This window comes from Opisthorchis viverrini, assembly GCF_000715545.1.
Source record: "Opisthorchis viverrini unplaced genomic scaffold opera_v5_3, whole genome shotgun sequence".
NCBI classification, from domain to species: domain Eukaryota; kingdom Metazoa; phylum Platyhelminthes; class Trematoda; order Opisthorchiida; family Opisthorchiidae; genus Opisthorchis; species Opisthorchis viverrini.
The window spans coordinates 877,679-893,341 of record NW_008751659.1 but is presented as its reverse complement, the minus strand read 5'-3'; the positions used below and the strand labels follow the sequence as shown (position 1 = coordinate 893,341).

The following is a 15,663-nucleotide window of genomic DNA, read 5'->3' as shown; positions in this document are numbered from 1 at the left end:
CTACTGATTAGGGAGGCACGCGAGTAGTATGTGTTGTTCGTAGAATTTCATTTTGCGTCGATTGAAAAAGGGAATTCTATTGCGGAATTCGTGGGGCCACTTTATAACATTTGCTTGGATTTGACCGACGAATGAGTGGTGGCAATGAATCTCTAGGAAGACTCGTTCGGGAGAAGATCTGTGTCCAGCTTTTGTAACTAAGATGCAGATTAGAGTTTTGCTCCCCTGTTCAATGGTCTGTAACCGGTCAGTTGGCATTTCTGAATAAATAACTCCGCAGCGAAGGCCTTCTCCCTTTCACTAGTGGGTTGCATTAGGTGTAGTCAGCTTACTGTCACAAGAGCTAACGGGAGCTGGGCTACTTTCAACCATACAGATGGAGGCCGGGAACTAGACATGTGCAACCAAGGCATAATCGAGTAACGTATTCAGTGGCACCCAAAAATCCCAATTAAGTGCTTCAATGCGCAGTTATATACAACCCTTGCCAATAACATAAAGGATATTTACATCCTAAATTTGTTGGATTTGTCCCACAACAAGGGACTGATGCGAACCAGAACGTACAATATGTAACCGCCCCCAGCCTTCATCCCTTACTGGCTGGAGCCGTTGTAACCTGGTACGCGACATGTAGCCGACACGCTATGCTGCACCCAATTTGATTCGCGCCTTGAACACACGTATGGAAATGACAAGCTAAATGTGCGCCATGAACGGTAACGTCATGGAAGGAACCACATCATCCACGTCATACAGAAGCTTCATGTATGATTCTATATCTGCTGACCTCAAAAAGAATGCTGAATAATGGGAACGCTATCGTTGGAAATTAAGTCGCATGAATATCTATCAATTTTAGCAACCTAGACTACACAACAGGAAAAGGTCATTTACTGGAATAAGATGCTATAAGACGAATTAACAAGCATTTAGTGCGGAAAGGCTTCTGTCAACGGCGAGGATGGTCGCAAGTGATATGCTGAAGGGAGCAGTACGCTTGAAGAAATATTTAAGGCAAGGTCAGAAAAGCGAATCAAGGTAGCAATGGCAAACCTGGTTGGAAAGAGTCCCATCCATGTGTCATCACCCACAAATCGGATTTGCTTTCTCGCTTGAGTCCACTGATGAATCAGGTTATCTTCTTTTAGCTCGGAACTCCCAAAATTCGAACCCGCATCGACGAAAGTGGGCATACTTCCAGTTACAAGACCTTTCAATCGCTGCAAGGTAGTTGTCGGGGGGTCAGCAAGGAAGTGAAGAAGTCTAGCGTTTGGGGTTCGGAGGAGTTGATTGATGGTGGACATGTGACCCACAATATTGTCCGTGTACGTGGCGGATTCCTTCCGAACAAAATCGAAGGCCAAACCATCGACAAGTAAAACTATGAGTCTGTCGTACGATGCCCGGTAGACGGAATTCCCAAGTCTAACCGAGGTGTATGATAATTCGGTCCGGTTGAGTAAAAAACCATAGCCAAAAGTACACAATCCAACGGCAAAGCCGAATATCAGTAGAAACCTCTTTGAATGGTCAGGATTAGCCTCATACTCCATGGCTGACTAACAAAGTCTTCCAGAATGGAAAACCTTTACAAAACAACCGAGGTTTCGGGACCTGTATGAAATAAAACAGGAAATCAATCATTTCTTGTTTACATGTAGAATTCAATAGAAAAGAAACATGTGGATGATCATTTTTATCTTTGTGAACTGTCATACAGGAATGGTAAAAAAAATCAGGAAAAAAGCATGTAGAAATCACCACCAAGTCTCCTAGTGTCCATGGTAAATTGGAGCTCGCTTTTCAGCAAACGCCTTCATGCCTTCTTTCCGATCGCGCGTAGGCACTAGAATCCGGTAACAAGCACCCTCAACTTCCAAACCTCGTTCCAGTGATCCAGATGATAAGCCTTCATTCACAGCACGCTTCAGTTGGCGCAAAGCAATGGGACCTTTGCTGGTCAGCTCACTTGCATACTCCAACGAACGATACAAAGCCGGTTTGTCCTTCCATTCGTCTGGAACTTCGTCAGGATTTACCACAGCGTTGGCAATACCCAATTCAGCCGCTTGAACTGGATTCAGTCGACGTGCGGCGAACATCAATTCCTTTGCCTTAGAAACACCTATAAGGCGTGGCAGGCGTTGCGATCCCCCGGCTCCAGGAAGCAGAGCCCACTGTGTTTCGATCAAACCAATCTGAGAACGTGGTAAGTTACCAACGAACCGAACATCACAGGCCAGTGCCAGTTCAAGCCCACCACCGAGGGCGGATCCATCCACAGCAGCGACCACCGGGAAGGGAAGGGCATAAATCCGTTGAAACAGGGAGCGAAGACCACCGACAAGTGCAGGAGTCTTTTCATCAGGCACTTCAGCTCTTTCCTTCAAATCGGCACCAGCACAAAACACATTTGGTACCTGCAATAAAAGCAGCGCTGAGGGTGAAAGCACTAGACACAAAGGTTGTGTATACAAAGCAACGAAGAACGCGCTTAAAACATGAAATTTCATGCGAAACGAACATTCGTGCTTTATTCAGTTGACTCCCTGACCAACAATGCCACACCATCTCGCAAAACCGAGTTCAAGCTCAACAACATGTACAGTGACCAACGCAGGAACACGTTGTAAGGTTGGAAAACGGTTCAGAAGCAACACCACTATGGATCGATAATTACTGGGCTTCCAAAATAATCTCTGTTTAAGCTTCACAATATGCCTTTCACTAGATCATTATGGTCACTGTGGTTCTCTTTGAATTACGGTATACTTAGAGAAAACATGTTAGCAACGATCCAGAAGACGAGCGAGGCACGAGACAGTAATGTGCGACGAGGAAGCCGGATGTTACCGTGCTTTGTGAGCCTCCATAACCTACGCTTAATGGCGCCCGAGTGGGACTCAGTATCTTGTACACGGATGGTGAACTGATGGACAACTTTACGGTATCCTGGTTCACTAGGTTGGTAACTGGAACAGGGGTAGTGACTTGTTTTTTGAAAGTTAGATTATGATGATCTTACGCATACCGCTGGTGTGTCAGGGTAAGGGCGCGACCCAACGGATTCGGCTGAGGAATCCAGTCATCCTCCTGTCCAGTTTCGGATGCCCTGGCAGTAGTCTATCCCAAGTAAAATTATGAATTCCAAGCGCGCGCTGAGCCTCCTGGTCTCCAATAACCAGCAAAGGAGGATGGGGGGGAGAGATGGCTCAAGCGGTTAGAGCGCGAATTTACTGACCGGAAGGTCCGTGCTTCGAACCCGACCTCTACCTCTGGACTTCCCTTGTCTGGGGTTGGATAAATCCAGCCCTCGTGCTTCTTTCGGGTAGCATGGCAGATAGGCACCGAAATGGTGTTATAGCTAAACGTTTTTAGGGCGGTTAAATGACTACTGCTGATGCCCCCTGATTTGTTGTAGTAGTCTTTAAACCTCATTTTTCCAGTTCATCTGACTGTCCTTAAGGTTCGCAAATTGGAATAAGCTGGATGGCAGACAGTAGAACTGGAGTGGACTGTACTCAAATAACCCACTGATTTTTGAAGATTTTTGAAGATCCGATTATTATTACCTAATTTACCCCCCTGTCTGTTTCTTGCCACCTCTGCTTGCAAAACAGTCAGCACCGAAAACCAACACGTATGGCTGTACCGGAATTGGCATTTTTTCAATTCATCGACCAGAAAAATCCTCTAGTCTAAATATGTCTATGCGTGGCTCATCTGGCAGCGTCTGTGAAAGCGCCCCTCGAACCTGCTGATGACCACTAGCTGACCACTGCATCTGCAGAGTTTCCAATAGTTTTAGGCATTCTATTAAAGCAGGTTAAAAGTTCAGATATTCTTGTGATCGTTGGAGATAAGAACGCGCAGGTTAGCCTGGGTGGTACTGACGCCCCATCGGTGGTCTTCTTGGACTGGAAGTTATGCTGAAGTTATGTGCTGATCACAGGTTGTTTCAGAAGCAACTGACCTCCACATGCAAGCCAATCTCAAGCGCGGGTCGCTCAGATCAACATCATCTGCTGGTGGTACGGAACAATTAGTGATTGTGACTCACCCTGAAGTACTTGTGCTGCCTCTGATCAGCCTGATTCATTGTTGATTTTTTCTAACCTTTTGGAGGCCACACAAAATGTATACGTGCTGTCTGATCAATGAGAAGCTTCCGGATCCTAAGTAAATCACACATCGGAACCATCTATCTACTATACTCCTCGGACTAAAGCACCTTGTGATGTGAAGTCCTACAGAACGTGATTCTTGTTATGCTGCGGAACCGCGCAACCGGCTATATCAACGCATAGATTTCGGACAAGACGCTAAAACTGATCGACTCCCGGTTGGTGGGCAACAAAATATGTTTAGGCAGGCGTTAACACATCAGATAAGTAGAGCGTCCGTGCCGACCGAAAAGCTGCATGGGCGAAGGAAGCTGAAGAAGCGCTGTGAAAAACTCTGTGACATTCAGTTATACCGGCTAATTCAGGAAACGAGTTACAAAAACCTCTGATGAATGAAACATTCTGCAACATAACGATAGAGACTAAGTCCAGTAAACGCTTATCCCATTCATCTGCTTCTACATGAGAGGCGAAAACCATCCCAGCCAACTGAGGAAAATCCATGAGTGTTCATGAGTTCTCGCAGTGATTGTGGTATTTTCTTCGATCAAACCATGCGGCTCACGTAGTGCCCAAAAGCCTAAACTGCACCATGTCAGACGTACATTTCGGCTGCGGCAGGATTGGGGTGCCGCACTGGTCAGCATTTCAGGGAACCGCTTTCAAAAATTCTCCAAGGGTTATTGCGCATAGTAAGTTCATTCTGCCAGAAGACGGCAAGGTCAAGTTTTCCTAATTGCAGAGAAAATTAGGACTAAGCTATAGACAAGATTCTTTCAGAACTGTTTCAGGATTGTGTTTCGACAAACCTTCGAGCCCATCTATTTCAGCTGTAGCACCCTTTCGGTGCCTAACTGCCATGCCACCCGAAGGAAGCACGAGGGCTGGGATACTGCCAGGTTGCCCAAGTCTAGACAGGGGAAGTCGAACGGCAGAGGTCGGGTTCGAACCACGGACCTTCCGGTCAGTAAATTCGCGCTCTAACCACTTGGACCGTCGAGCCCCGTCGAGCCCAACGACGGTGTGAACTGCACGGAAAATAACCAGGAACAAAACTACTTCGTAAGGGTGGAAAGTGAAGAAAAAAGTGCATTGAAACAACAACCAGCCGGCCCCATGAATGCACATGCTAGAGTGTGCATGATGAGTTTCTAGACAGGGGAAGCCGAGAGACAGAGGTCGGGTTCGAACCACGGACCTTCCGGTCAGTAAATTCGCGCTCTAACCACTTGGACCGTCGAGCCCCGTCGAGCCCAACGACGGTGTGAACTGCACGGAAAATAACCAGGAACAAAACTACTTCGTAAGGGTGGAAAGTGAAGAAAAAAGTGCATTGAAACAACAACCAGCCGGCCCCATGAATGCACATGCTAGAGTGTGCATGATGAGTTTGACAACTGAACTTTCCATACACAGGGGTGGTACCATGGCTCGTCCATAATACAGTAACTCATGGAATGGCGTATGAATTAAGTGGTGCACGCTGAAAACTCAGGTGCATGCAATTCAGCTGAATGACTTAGATCCATGGGCAGTCATGTCAGCGGAATAAAATGTTCCCATCCCTCAAAAGTGAAGTGAAAATCGCTTGGCTCAGCCGGAAATAAGTCAAGGGATATTAGTCTACCAAATCCCCCTCTGATCATCAGCGTTAGGATCATAATATCGTCCGAGTGCAATGGAGGTGGTCTTCTTACATCCCGTATCTCGAAAGTGCATTCACACTGCATCACGCTACACTTAATCTAAAATCGCAATAATAAACGTGGAATGGTTTATTCAGTCTCCCAAGACGGTTTCACTTTTCACAGAATCATGAAGTTGGATCAGGCAAATGCATCTTGACCATACTCTGGCATAAATTAGTGGCTCCACTTTCATACTGATTACCAAGTGGACCGTGACTTCGAGAAAAGTGTGAATGGGTCATTCTGATGACCCACATATAGGAGAATACCTAAATACCCTGGATTCAAATCCAATTTGGGGGTCGCACAACAAAGAGACGACGGATACATGTCTGAAAACAAAATCATTCAGCTGTAGCACCCTTTCGGTGCCTAGCTGCCATGCCACCCGAAGGTCGCACGAGGGATGGGATACTGCGAGGTTGCCCAAGCCTAGACAGGGGAAGCCGAGAGACAGAGGTCGGGTTCGAACCACGGACCTTCCGGTCAGTAAATTCGTGCTCTAACCACTTTTCTGACAGAATGCTGATCGATAGTGAATTCCCACTAAGAAGTTGTAGGACTCCACTGATTTGATAATGTTGCTCACAACTATGCTTAGGTTACAATTTCCACCCCAAAAAGCAAACCTTAAATCCCCAACATATCATTGTGTATGCGTTCATTCGTATGTTCGTGAAACTATCAAACATTGGCCGTAGGAAAATGCGGTTGCTGAACAGGATACACGAACACCCACAAGTTTCCCTGAAATGCGGTTGAATGCAATCGCGTTACATTACGGCAGTGAAGCATCAATATCAACACTGATGTTCTTGTCTTTGATGATGATGGTGATGATGACGATGATGATCGCGTTAGATCCAGCCTCTCATGCAACAGACGTCACACATGGTGCTGTCTCTGGTCATGGTACTCATCGATGACTTCTGACGACCCTCCCACATGACTGACTTATGATGTAGAAGTCACTTGAGCTTGAGATGGCTCAGTAGTTAGAGGCGCAAATTTAGAGTCGAAAGATCCGTGGTTCAAACCTGACCTCTGCATCCGGACTTCTCCTGTCTAGGCTTGGGCAACTCGGCAGCATCGTAGCCCTCGTGCTTTCTTCGGGTAACATGGCAGCTAGGCACCGGAAGGGGGTTACAGCTGAACAATTATTATTAGTATCTCTCATGTCACAAAACAAGAATGAACCTTACCAGTCCTACACCGCATACATCTGAAACAGCATCACGATTCAGATTTTTATCGGTCGCAAAGCTATCACAATCCAACTATGTAACCCATTTCTCATTGCTCAGAGTATGAACTTATGTTGACCTAAAAACTGCTTCAGTTGTACCGTCCAGTCTGGCTGTGGAGTGATCAGATCTATTCAGCACTCCACTGACTCATGTGCGCCTTCCTTCTCTTCGCACAAGTATACATAAACGTGTCTGATCCAACTCGTGATTTTAAGCAGTATCCTAAACGATAGATTCACCTGGGATTCAGTTGAGTCTCCCGTTAGAACCAGACCGGTGTGCGAACTAGTGTATTTCTCGAATCACGTCTAATTTGGGTCCCAGTGGAACATAAGGTACCTACCTGACGAAACTCAAGAAGGACAAGTGTGTGTGAGCTGTCGGAGAGTATTTAACAGACATACGAGTAGTGTCCCATCTAGTATCATTTAATTCACAGCATATTAACCCAGATGATCAACTACAAGAGACAAGCACTATACGGCATCTCCGTTCTTACCACTTTTGGTTGCTTTTTTTTTAAGTTAACCAGCCTTTTTTCTTCAAGTCTCACCAAGCATTTGAGCCCTCTGTATCACGCACAAGGATCCCAAAAGCGGAACAGTACTTTCGTAAGAAGGTTCTCAACCATATCTGGCCGCGGGTTTCAATTGGCCACTCGCTGAGGGTCTGTTGCTATCTTGTCAAGGCAGACAAGGCATCATTATTAGGTAAAGGGTTTTACAGCGCAGTACAGCGCGGATATGTCATGTGCCACGATCGGACGTAAAAGGCGAAGATGGGCCATATAGAAGCTTCGAGTAGATTCGTTCCAACAGACCTTAGGTGCCGTATTTCACTGCTGTGCAGCGCAGGCAATCAGCCCTTGGGTAGCCTTTCAGAACAGCCACTTTGTAAGGGATCTGAAACTATCGATGGGTATTTTCAGATGTACGGGACTCTCGTCCATTGATTCATCCGCCCTCCATGTGGCACTCATCAATCTACTTGACTTTTCGACATCTAAAAGTTGTAAGCTAGACAGACCGACTTTAGGGCACCACCTTAAAATGCTAGCATACTTATATAGTGGCAGACGGTCTATTCTTGCAAATACTCGAGAAAAGACTTTTAGGGTGCATCAGCAGTGGATAATGGGTGCAATTTTAGCGAGTCGCGCAGATTCTCCCCCTCCCGGTTGGTAACGGGATATAGCGGTAACGTTACCCATTGGTTCGCTTCATTCACAGCACACAACTAAGGGAAATTAAGGGCAGTTTTGGGCAAAATTTCGCAATCCGGGTAACACTGTGCTGTGCACACAGTGCCTATAAAAAATGAACACAAACATGCCAGTAATAATTACGCTCATAAAAACAAAGACGCACTCAACTCACCTAGACAGCAGTCACATGTTCCATACACTTTAAACAAAACCATATCAGTGGAGAAAACAAGAAAATATGTTAGCGTTTGGAAATACAGATTGGTGCGCCAGTAAGTAAGAAAAGAGGCATTCCTCTTGTTCAGTGTGAAAGCAAACAGGCGTGAAACCATCGTTTTCTGTTAAGTACCCATTCTCCTGGGTGCCAAAAGTCCTCTACCTCACAAGGAGGTAATGGTGCCCGGCCAAGCAAACACGTGAGATGCTGATGACCAATCAATGGTGGAAGGACCATTGATTTAATGAATGTTGAGTTAATGCGCAAGCAAGAACAAACGGTCGCAGTCGCCTGGTCTGAACACTGTGCATACTTAATGAGCGAAATCGAGTGTTGTAATGAATCTTTTGAGTGCTGTACGTAGGAAATTCAAAGTGGTATTTTCCAACACGGTTTAGTAGCATTGTAATGACCGCATGATTTCTCGCTGATAGCTGGAGATGAAGGATAAATTTGGAACACGCTAACATGAGCGGAAGTAAAGGTGAGTCTCCAAGAAAACCATTTGCCAATGTTACTCACAACCAAGCACACTTATTACAGGGAATACGGTACTTTGAGTTAGCCGCAACATACTTGACATTCGGATGAAAAGTCACCACTGGAATAATCACTAAAACTGGATGCCATCAGTAGCACGTCAGCGGTATTTCCATGGAAAATTTCAGAGTGTCTACCTACAAGCCCCTACACAAAAATTCTGCGGATACAGTGTCACTTCCTAGTAGGATCAACATACAGTGGTTGTTCAATACGGTTCAATACGGTGTTCAATACTGAGGGTGACCATCGGGAACTCGTGACGAAATATCCACGCACTGTGGATTTTGTCAATATAGGTCATATAGTTCCATGGACGAATTTTGATACATATGAAGTTTTCCGGGAGATGGATTTCAAAAGCACAATACCAGAAACTGACCAAACAACAGTGCATCACAGTATAAAATGAAGCTGAATCTGAATTTCTGGTGACCTTCACCAATTCCAACAGTTTCAGCAAGAAATTAGTTTTGTTTTTCAAACCAAAGATGTATTTTTCCACCTTCTTTATCGTTGAGGGCAGTTTCAGTACGGAAAGCGAATTATGAGCTACACTTTAAATCAGATGCGGACCACATTGGTGCTCTTCTTCCCGCGTTAGGGATGAGTCCAGGTCGATTCTTTAGGTAGGTAGTTTAGCACCCAAATTATTCGATCCTACAGCAGTCCCTACCCATGCACAGTACCTATGAGGAGCGTCCAGACATTTTTTCACGACTTCCTGTATATTAATTGATCAATATTAACTGATTCAATCAACCAACGGGATGTAACTTGCCTGTCTCGCCTACTTGTCTACCGATACAAGAAGAAAACTCCGTAAACAATGGTTTCACATCTGTTCCGACAAACACCGGGAACGCCACTTGTGACTCACAGTGGACTACTCAATATAATCCTAACATTAACATGTTTCCATGTTTCTTACTGAGTCCGTACTATTTTAAATGCATGGAACATGTGGCTATTGGCCAGGCGAACTAAATCCGGTGAGCCCCAAGAAGGGTGAAACCGGTCGTGCGCTGTCAAAGAGTTTTCAGCAACCTTGTGAGTAGTTTCCTTTGTGAAAATAAATCTGACAGCGCTTTACCGGCACATACTAAGCAGTTGGGTGAAAGCAATGAGTGGAAAAGCAAGACGTTGAGTATGCCTCACTATAATACCTACAGTTGACTGAACTAACAGTAGGCATTTAATGTGAAAAGCGCAGTGAGTCAGACTATTAGTAGTGATGATATGTTTCTGTAATTGCATTTGAAATACGATCCTTGAAGACCCCGTTCATACTAGAGACTTCACAAGTGGTCATGCCTTAACCTATCCGTCATTGAGCTCAAAAATGTCCCAATGAAGGTGAAGATTATTTATGCCATGTCTTCTGGGAGTTTGTATCATTTTCCCAAACCGACGGCAGCCTGAAGGTCACTCTTGCCTATGCAAGAGCAGCATGAGAAAAATGACTCGCTGAACAGGGTGTCTTGTGAGCACAGCTTGAGGTGACACTGAGAAATCGTTGCCCCAGAACAAAAAAATTCTAAAGTGAATTTCGCAATGATTTGGGCCAACTCAGCGACTCGAATACGATTCAAAACCCACAAGACAGAATTTTAAGAAGAGTGTACGGTCAACTGCTTCGAAGGGCGCTATTTGCTCCAATAGACTGATCTCTCCTGCAGCTTTACGGTCCGCGAAACGTCTTCCATTCTGCTAATTTTTGTTGATTTGCACTTCAATGTCGAAGTTCAGAATGGGACCATGAAGCGGATACCAAACCGGAAAGGATTTTGTCACTGGCTGAACCATTTATCAGCAAAACAATGTGAAACGGGGTGCGAACTGACAATAAGGACAAATCGAAGACTTCAGGTGTATGACGAGCAGCTGTGGATGTGTTGTTTCATGCAACTATCACCAAATAGCTTCTCTATCTTCATGATCACTACCTAATCCGTTGAATGCAAACGATAAGGAATAACAATAGTCTCCTGAACTAACGGAACACTAACCTTGCCGATGGTGCACTCAAAGAGGCTTCATTTTAATTTATTCAAAACTCAGGAAACAGGGAAATTCTACGCGCCAGCCAGTCAGGATTTCTCATATCAGTCAAAGGTGTGTTATTCACGAAAGCACTATCGGAGGTTTTCTCCTTGGATTAAAAGTTCAAAATACCGCCAGAAGGAGTAAACAAACTGTAAGCACAGGTCCTATTCAAAAAGCCACGTGACCAATTGATGGGCGACCGTCTCATTGATAACGGAAGAGCAATGTTACTGGGTCTTTCGGATGACTTTCCGCCTACCACTATGCGACAGAATCGTCTTGTTGGACCTGAACACTGATAAAGTTGTGATCCGTGAATAACTTAATGTTTTGTAACTCGGCAAAGGACCAGGCGTCATCATGTGCAAGGAAGATTACAGGAACGAAAATGACAGGAACCCTTGCTGGTGAACATATATTTAAGAAAGACAACTAACAACTACGTTCTGGTCAAGAAGCAGGTGACCAGGAATCCTCAGCGGGTTGGTCTACGATGTCACGTCTGAATCACAGCACGAACTCACTCACGAACTTATTAGAACCATAACACCACGATTGAGGAGTGCACCGATGAGACCGAGTTTAAAAGTGTGGAACCGTACAACTGCAAACGACAGCTACTCAGCTGCTACAGTAATCAGTACAACAATGTTTAGCGTCTCTACAGTGACCACTACCCTTTTTCGCTCGGATGCTTCTGATACTGCTTTTCGGGATTCGTAACGGGTCAGTCAGCCTGGTGAGAACCTCGCGCGGCTCCATATAATACATGGGCAGTTGACTGGTAGGCTATCATTAATACAGAAGCAGAATTCACGTGCACCGGTAGTGGATTTGCGTACACAACACCTCAGGACACTCGTTCAGACTATATTAATGAGCCAATGTCCTTCGTTCACAAAGATTTAGGTCGAACAAACAAACCACAGTACTTTCGGCTTTGGGTGGCATCCAACAAACCAGTGTTAATTCTGAATACAGTACATTCGTACTGAGCGATTAATGACCTAGTGAGTGACCGGATGTTCTCCGATACAATGGAGAGGTGCCCCATCGTAAGGTCTGCAGACTACATGATAGTTCTGGGATTTGGCTAGCGGTGCTTAGGAACTTATGAGTGAAGTGCGCAACTGATATGAGCACTACTAATCCTACACTGAGTAATCACTCTGAATTCAGGACCAAAGCAGGCTGTAAAGGTAGAGCAGGCGAACAGATTATCAGGTAAAAAGCACATAGATGTTTATCTAAGAGCATAACACTCAAGTTTCCTCAACGAACAGGTGAGTGTAGAGACTTAGTAATAGGTAGGATGAGGCGTAGAGCGAATTGGCACTGAAGCAGTGAGACAAAACGTTAAGAGACTTGACTTACTAGACTGCACACAACGGCTACGATTGACTTGTCGTCCTTTTCCAGCTCGCTCACAGCTTTGGAAAAGTCTTCGACAAATGTTTTACTCAATGCGTTCTTTTTCGCTTGAAAATTCATAGCCAATATGGCAATTCCGTCCCCGCGAGACGCACTCACGATTACATTTTGGCCTGAACTTTTAAGCTCATCAAACAGCGAGGGTTTGACGGTTGAACTGGCATAGCGCAGCTGCCTCAGGCCGGGAATCTTTGTACACGAGCGAAAAACGAGGGACCTAGAATACGGAGGGGAAATCCAGGTTGCTTGAAAATAATGTTTGACAACAACAAGTTACTGATCGAAATAAAATCGTAATATAAGAAAGTGCACTCAATCAGTATATCTAGCAATTATACTGCGCATGCACTGTTTGTCAGTGGCAAGGATGGACGGGTTATCTGATCCGTAATGCCTTCACTGCTGCTAGTTAGGGCTTAAAACGGTAATTTACGACGGTGTGAATAAATATTTTCACCAGCGTAGTGGAAACACAATGTGTGTAGTCGAGAATTGCATTAACCGAATTGGTTGTGGTGTATCTGCTGACCGTTCCACCATTAGTGTATTGATGAATGTTTTTGCATCCACAGCTGACAAAGATGGTCCACAACCCATCTTTTAGTTGGACACACTACTCGAATATAAGTCCACACACGCATGGATGAGATGGCTCAAGTGGTTAGAGCGCGAATTTACTGACCGGAAGGTCCGTGATTCGAACCCGACCTATGCCTCTCGACTTCCCCTGTCTAGGTTTGGGCAGTATCCCAGCCCTCGTGCTTCCTTCGGGTAGCATAGCAGCTAGGCACCGGGAGGGTATTACAGCTGAACGATCGATCCACACACGCATGCACAAATACACACAGTGCACCAATCCGGGAAACAGCTCCATAGAACCCAGCCGTTTTAATGTTGATTCAGTTCACTGACGCTTTCTTCTGTTGATATTCACTTTGCATAAATCTTTGAGACATGTCATCTGCGGGAACCAACATGCCCAAAATAAGTAAGCCTTTTTCCAGGCCGAGTTTTAACTAAACATCCCCCTACATCATTTAATGAGACACTGGACGTTGGTTAAGAGAAACTCAAGATCCGTTGTCGACTGCATCATCAAGGAAACCGTATTGGTTTTTTTGCGGGCACTTAGTCCGCAGTAAGTTACAAAAGTTTTATGCGTACCAAATCAAAATCGGTCGTGAACCCCGTAAGTGTCTTGACCGACGGATGTTGAGAACCTTAGCACCCTCAGGTGACCGGCGGTGGTAGAATGTACAAAAAACTGGTGGCCTTATAAGCTATATTACCGCTATATAAACAACGTAACGACTGGTTGGCTGTGGATCAGGCAGCAGTTGATCTGTTCGCCACACTCTGTAAATTTCCTACAAAAGTTTCGCCGCCATTCGAGGAGACATCATCAGTGCGCAGTTGGGTGGATAGTTTCTCTCTTCTTGCTTGCGCTTACATAGCTTTTAAGGAGTATCTTACGCGTAGTATGATTGGTTCAATCGCCACGTGTTGCGCTGTGGTCTGCCCGTCTTGTGTTTGATTGAAATGGGTGAACAAAAGGGATGATATCTAATGTGTCAGCCAAAATCGCGAAACAACCAATCAGACTTTTAAACCAACCAAGCAAGAAGATTCTCCTTAAGAACTACATAGGCTCAAACAGTAACAAAGAAAATGTTCAAAAGTGCATTGATTTCCCTCCGATTGATGGCCAAACCTTTGTAAGCAAATTACCAAGCTCGGAAAACAGCTCAACCGCCACGTGATCCATAACCGATCAACACATTCGAGTTACCACTACTACAACACACTGTCAAAAATAACGCTCGAACATCAGCCAAGGATACACGGTACTAATGAGCACTTACGATGATAGAAAACGAGTGCAAGGCTATCCCCTGATTAGGACAAACCAGTGTCAGAACAGGAGCACTATTCAAACCAGAGTGATGCAGATGCATTACGTCACACCCAGTAATTGCTCACGAGTATTAAATAAAAAATACAAATTGGGGATAGAGAGTACATTAAGTTGCTTGGGCACATAGCAACAAAGCTTGTATGGAGTTGAGTGGGTACTTCATGGAAGGAGCGCTGGGCGTATGGAGTAGACTAAAGAACCTAAATGCAAAGCCGAAGACTGCCTTACAAAAGCACTGCGCAAAACCACTACCGCCAGCTTTTTACTTCACTCGAAACATCTTCCTGATTTATTCTCTCCCTCGAGCTTGGAGGAAATAGAGCAAGATACAAACTAATTAGAAAAGTGAAGTGAAAAGAGAGACTTACATTCCGTCACAGACAGTCTACTGACCAGGATTGACCGGATATTCGAAGTTCCTATGAAAGGTGATGCCTGTAGGCTGAAATGAGACGACTTTAATTGAAGAAAATGGTCAGATTTCTTCTTCACAGTGAGAAAAAAATTGTCGTAAACCGGGACACCTGAGCGGCTCCTGATAAGCACGCGGCTAGTTACTAGTCGGTGTAGAGACCTGACAACTGTTTCCACGTAGAGAGTAACACCCACTAATGAAACTAACCAGAATAGTCAAAATAACAAAACTCAACAGATCTTATCCTGTTTGCGGCCTTCACTGTCACCGCTCTCGAACTGGGCAACAGGCGACTCAAGACCCCACTTCGATCACAAACTTAGGACAAGATCAGATAGTCCATATTTCGCTCTTCTGGTATCTGCTGATTCCGATGCACCAGCTCGTGGTGTGTATGGCGTGGAAAGTTCATTCAAATCCAGAGCTGAAGGCGCTTTATCGGACGGGACTCTGAAAAAGTCGTCTCCACACTGTGCAGCTATTTGGTGCAATTTGAATCAATGATAAGCCAAACGCCGCCTATAAGTCGGTTTAAAGATGATAAAAAGGAGAGATGTCATAACCGCTTTGATCAGCAAGAACGCATACTATAATTCTGGCGAGTGATATGAATACCCGAGTTGGAAGACTATGCCCAGAAGAGGCAAAGCTGGGGGTAGATCATCAACACCATCATCATTGTCAGCTGTAAGAATCGCGTACTCGTCGTACAATGGTTGTAGCTGCCGCAGTTCCGTTCACCGATGATTTAGGGGGGATAGGTACAGTGGGCTGTCAAGTGGGGGGGGGTTGGAAAAGGAGCTATGCATTGAAGGCAATAGCTTGGATGCACG

The 15,663-nt window shown here is 45.1% G+C and overlaps 2 protein-coding genes across 2 annotated transcripts in view; both read right to left on the bottom strand.

Moving 5' to 3' along the window:
- The window catches only part of T265_00303 (hypothetical protein), a gene marked incomplete at both ends in the record, with an annotated part of 29,646 nt that extends 28,031 nt beyond the window's left edge, over window positions 1-1,615 (bottom strand). The window contains one exon of the mRNA XM_009164048.1: window positions 1,057-1,615. Within this exon, the coding sequence (XP_009162312.1) occupies window positions 1,057-1,556 (500 nt within the window). The remainder of the gene's footprint in view (window positions 1-1,056) is intronic.
- Window positions 1,616-1,683: 68 nt separating this feature from the next.
- Window positions 1,684-15,663, bottom strand: part of T265_00302 (hypothetical protein) — a gene marked incomplete at both ends in the record, with an annotated part of 18,399 nt that continues 4,419 nt past the window's right edge. Inside the window, 2 exons of the mRNA XM_009164047.1 lie at window positions 1,684-2,423; window positions 12,444-12,717. Coding sequence (XP_009162311.1) covers window positions 1,776-2,423; window positions 12,444-12,717 — 922 coding nt within the window. The remainder of the gene's footprint in view (window positions 2,424-12,443; window positions 12,718-15,663) is intronic.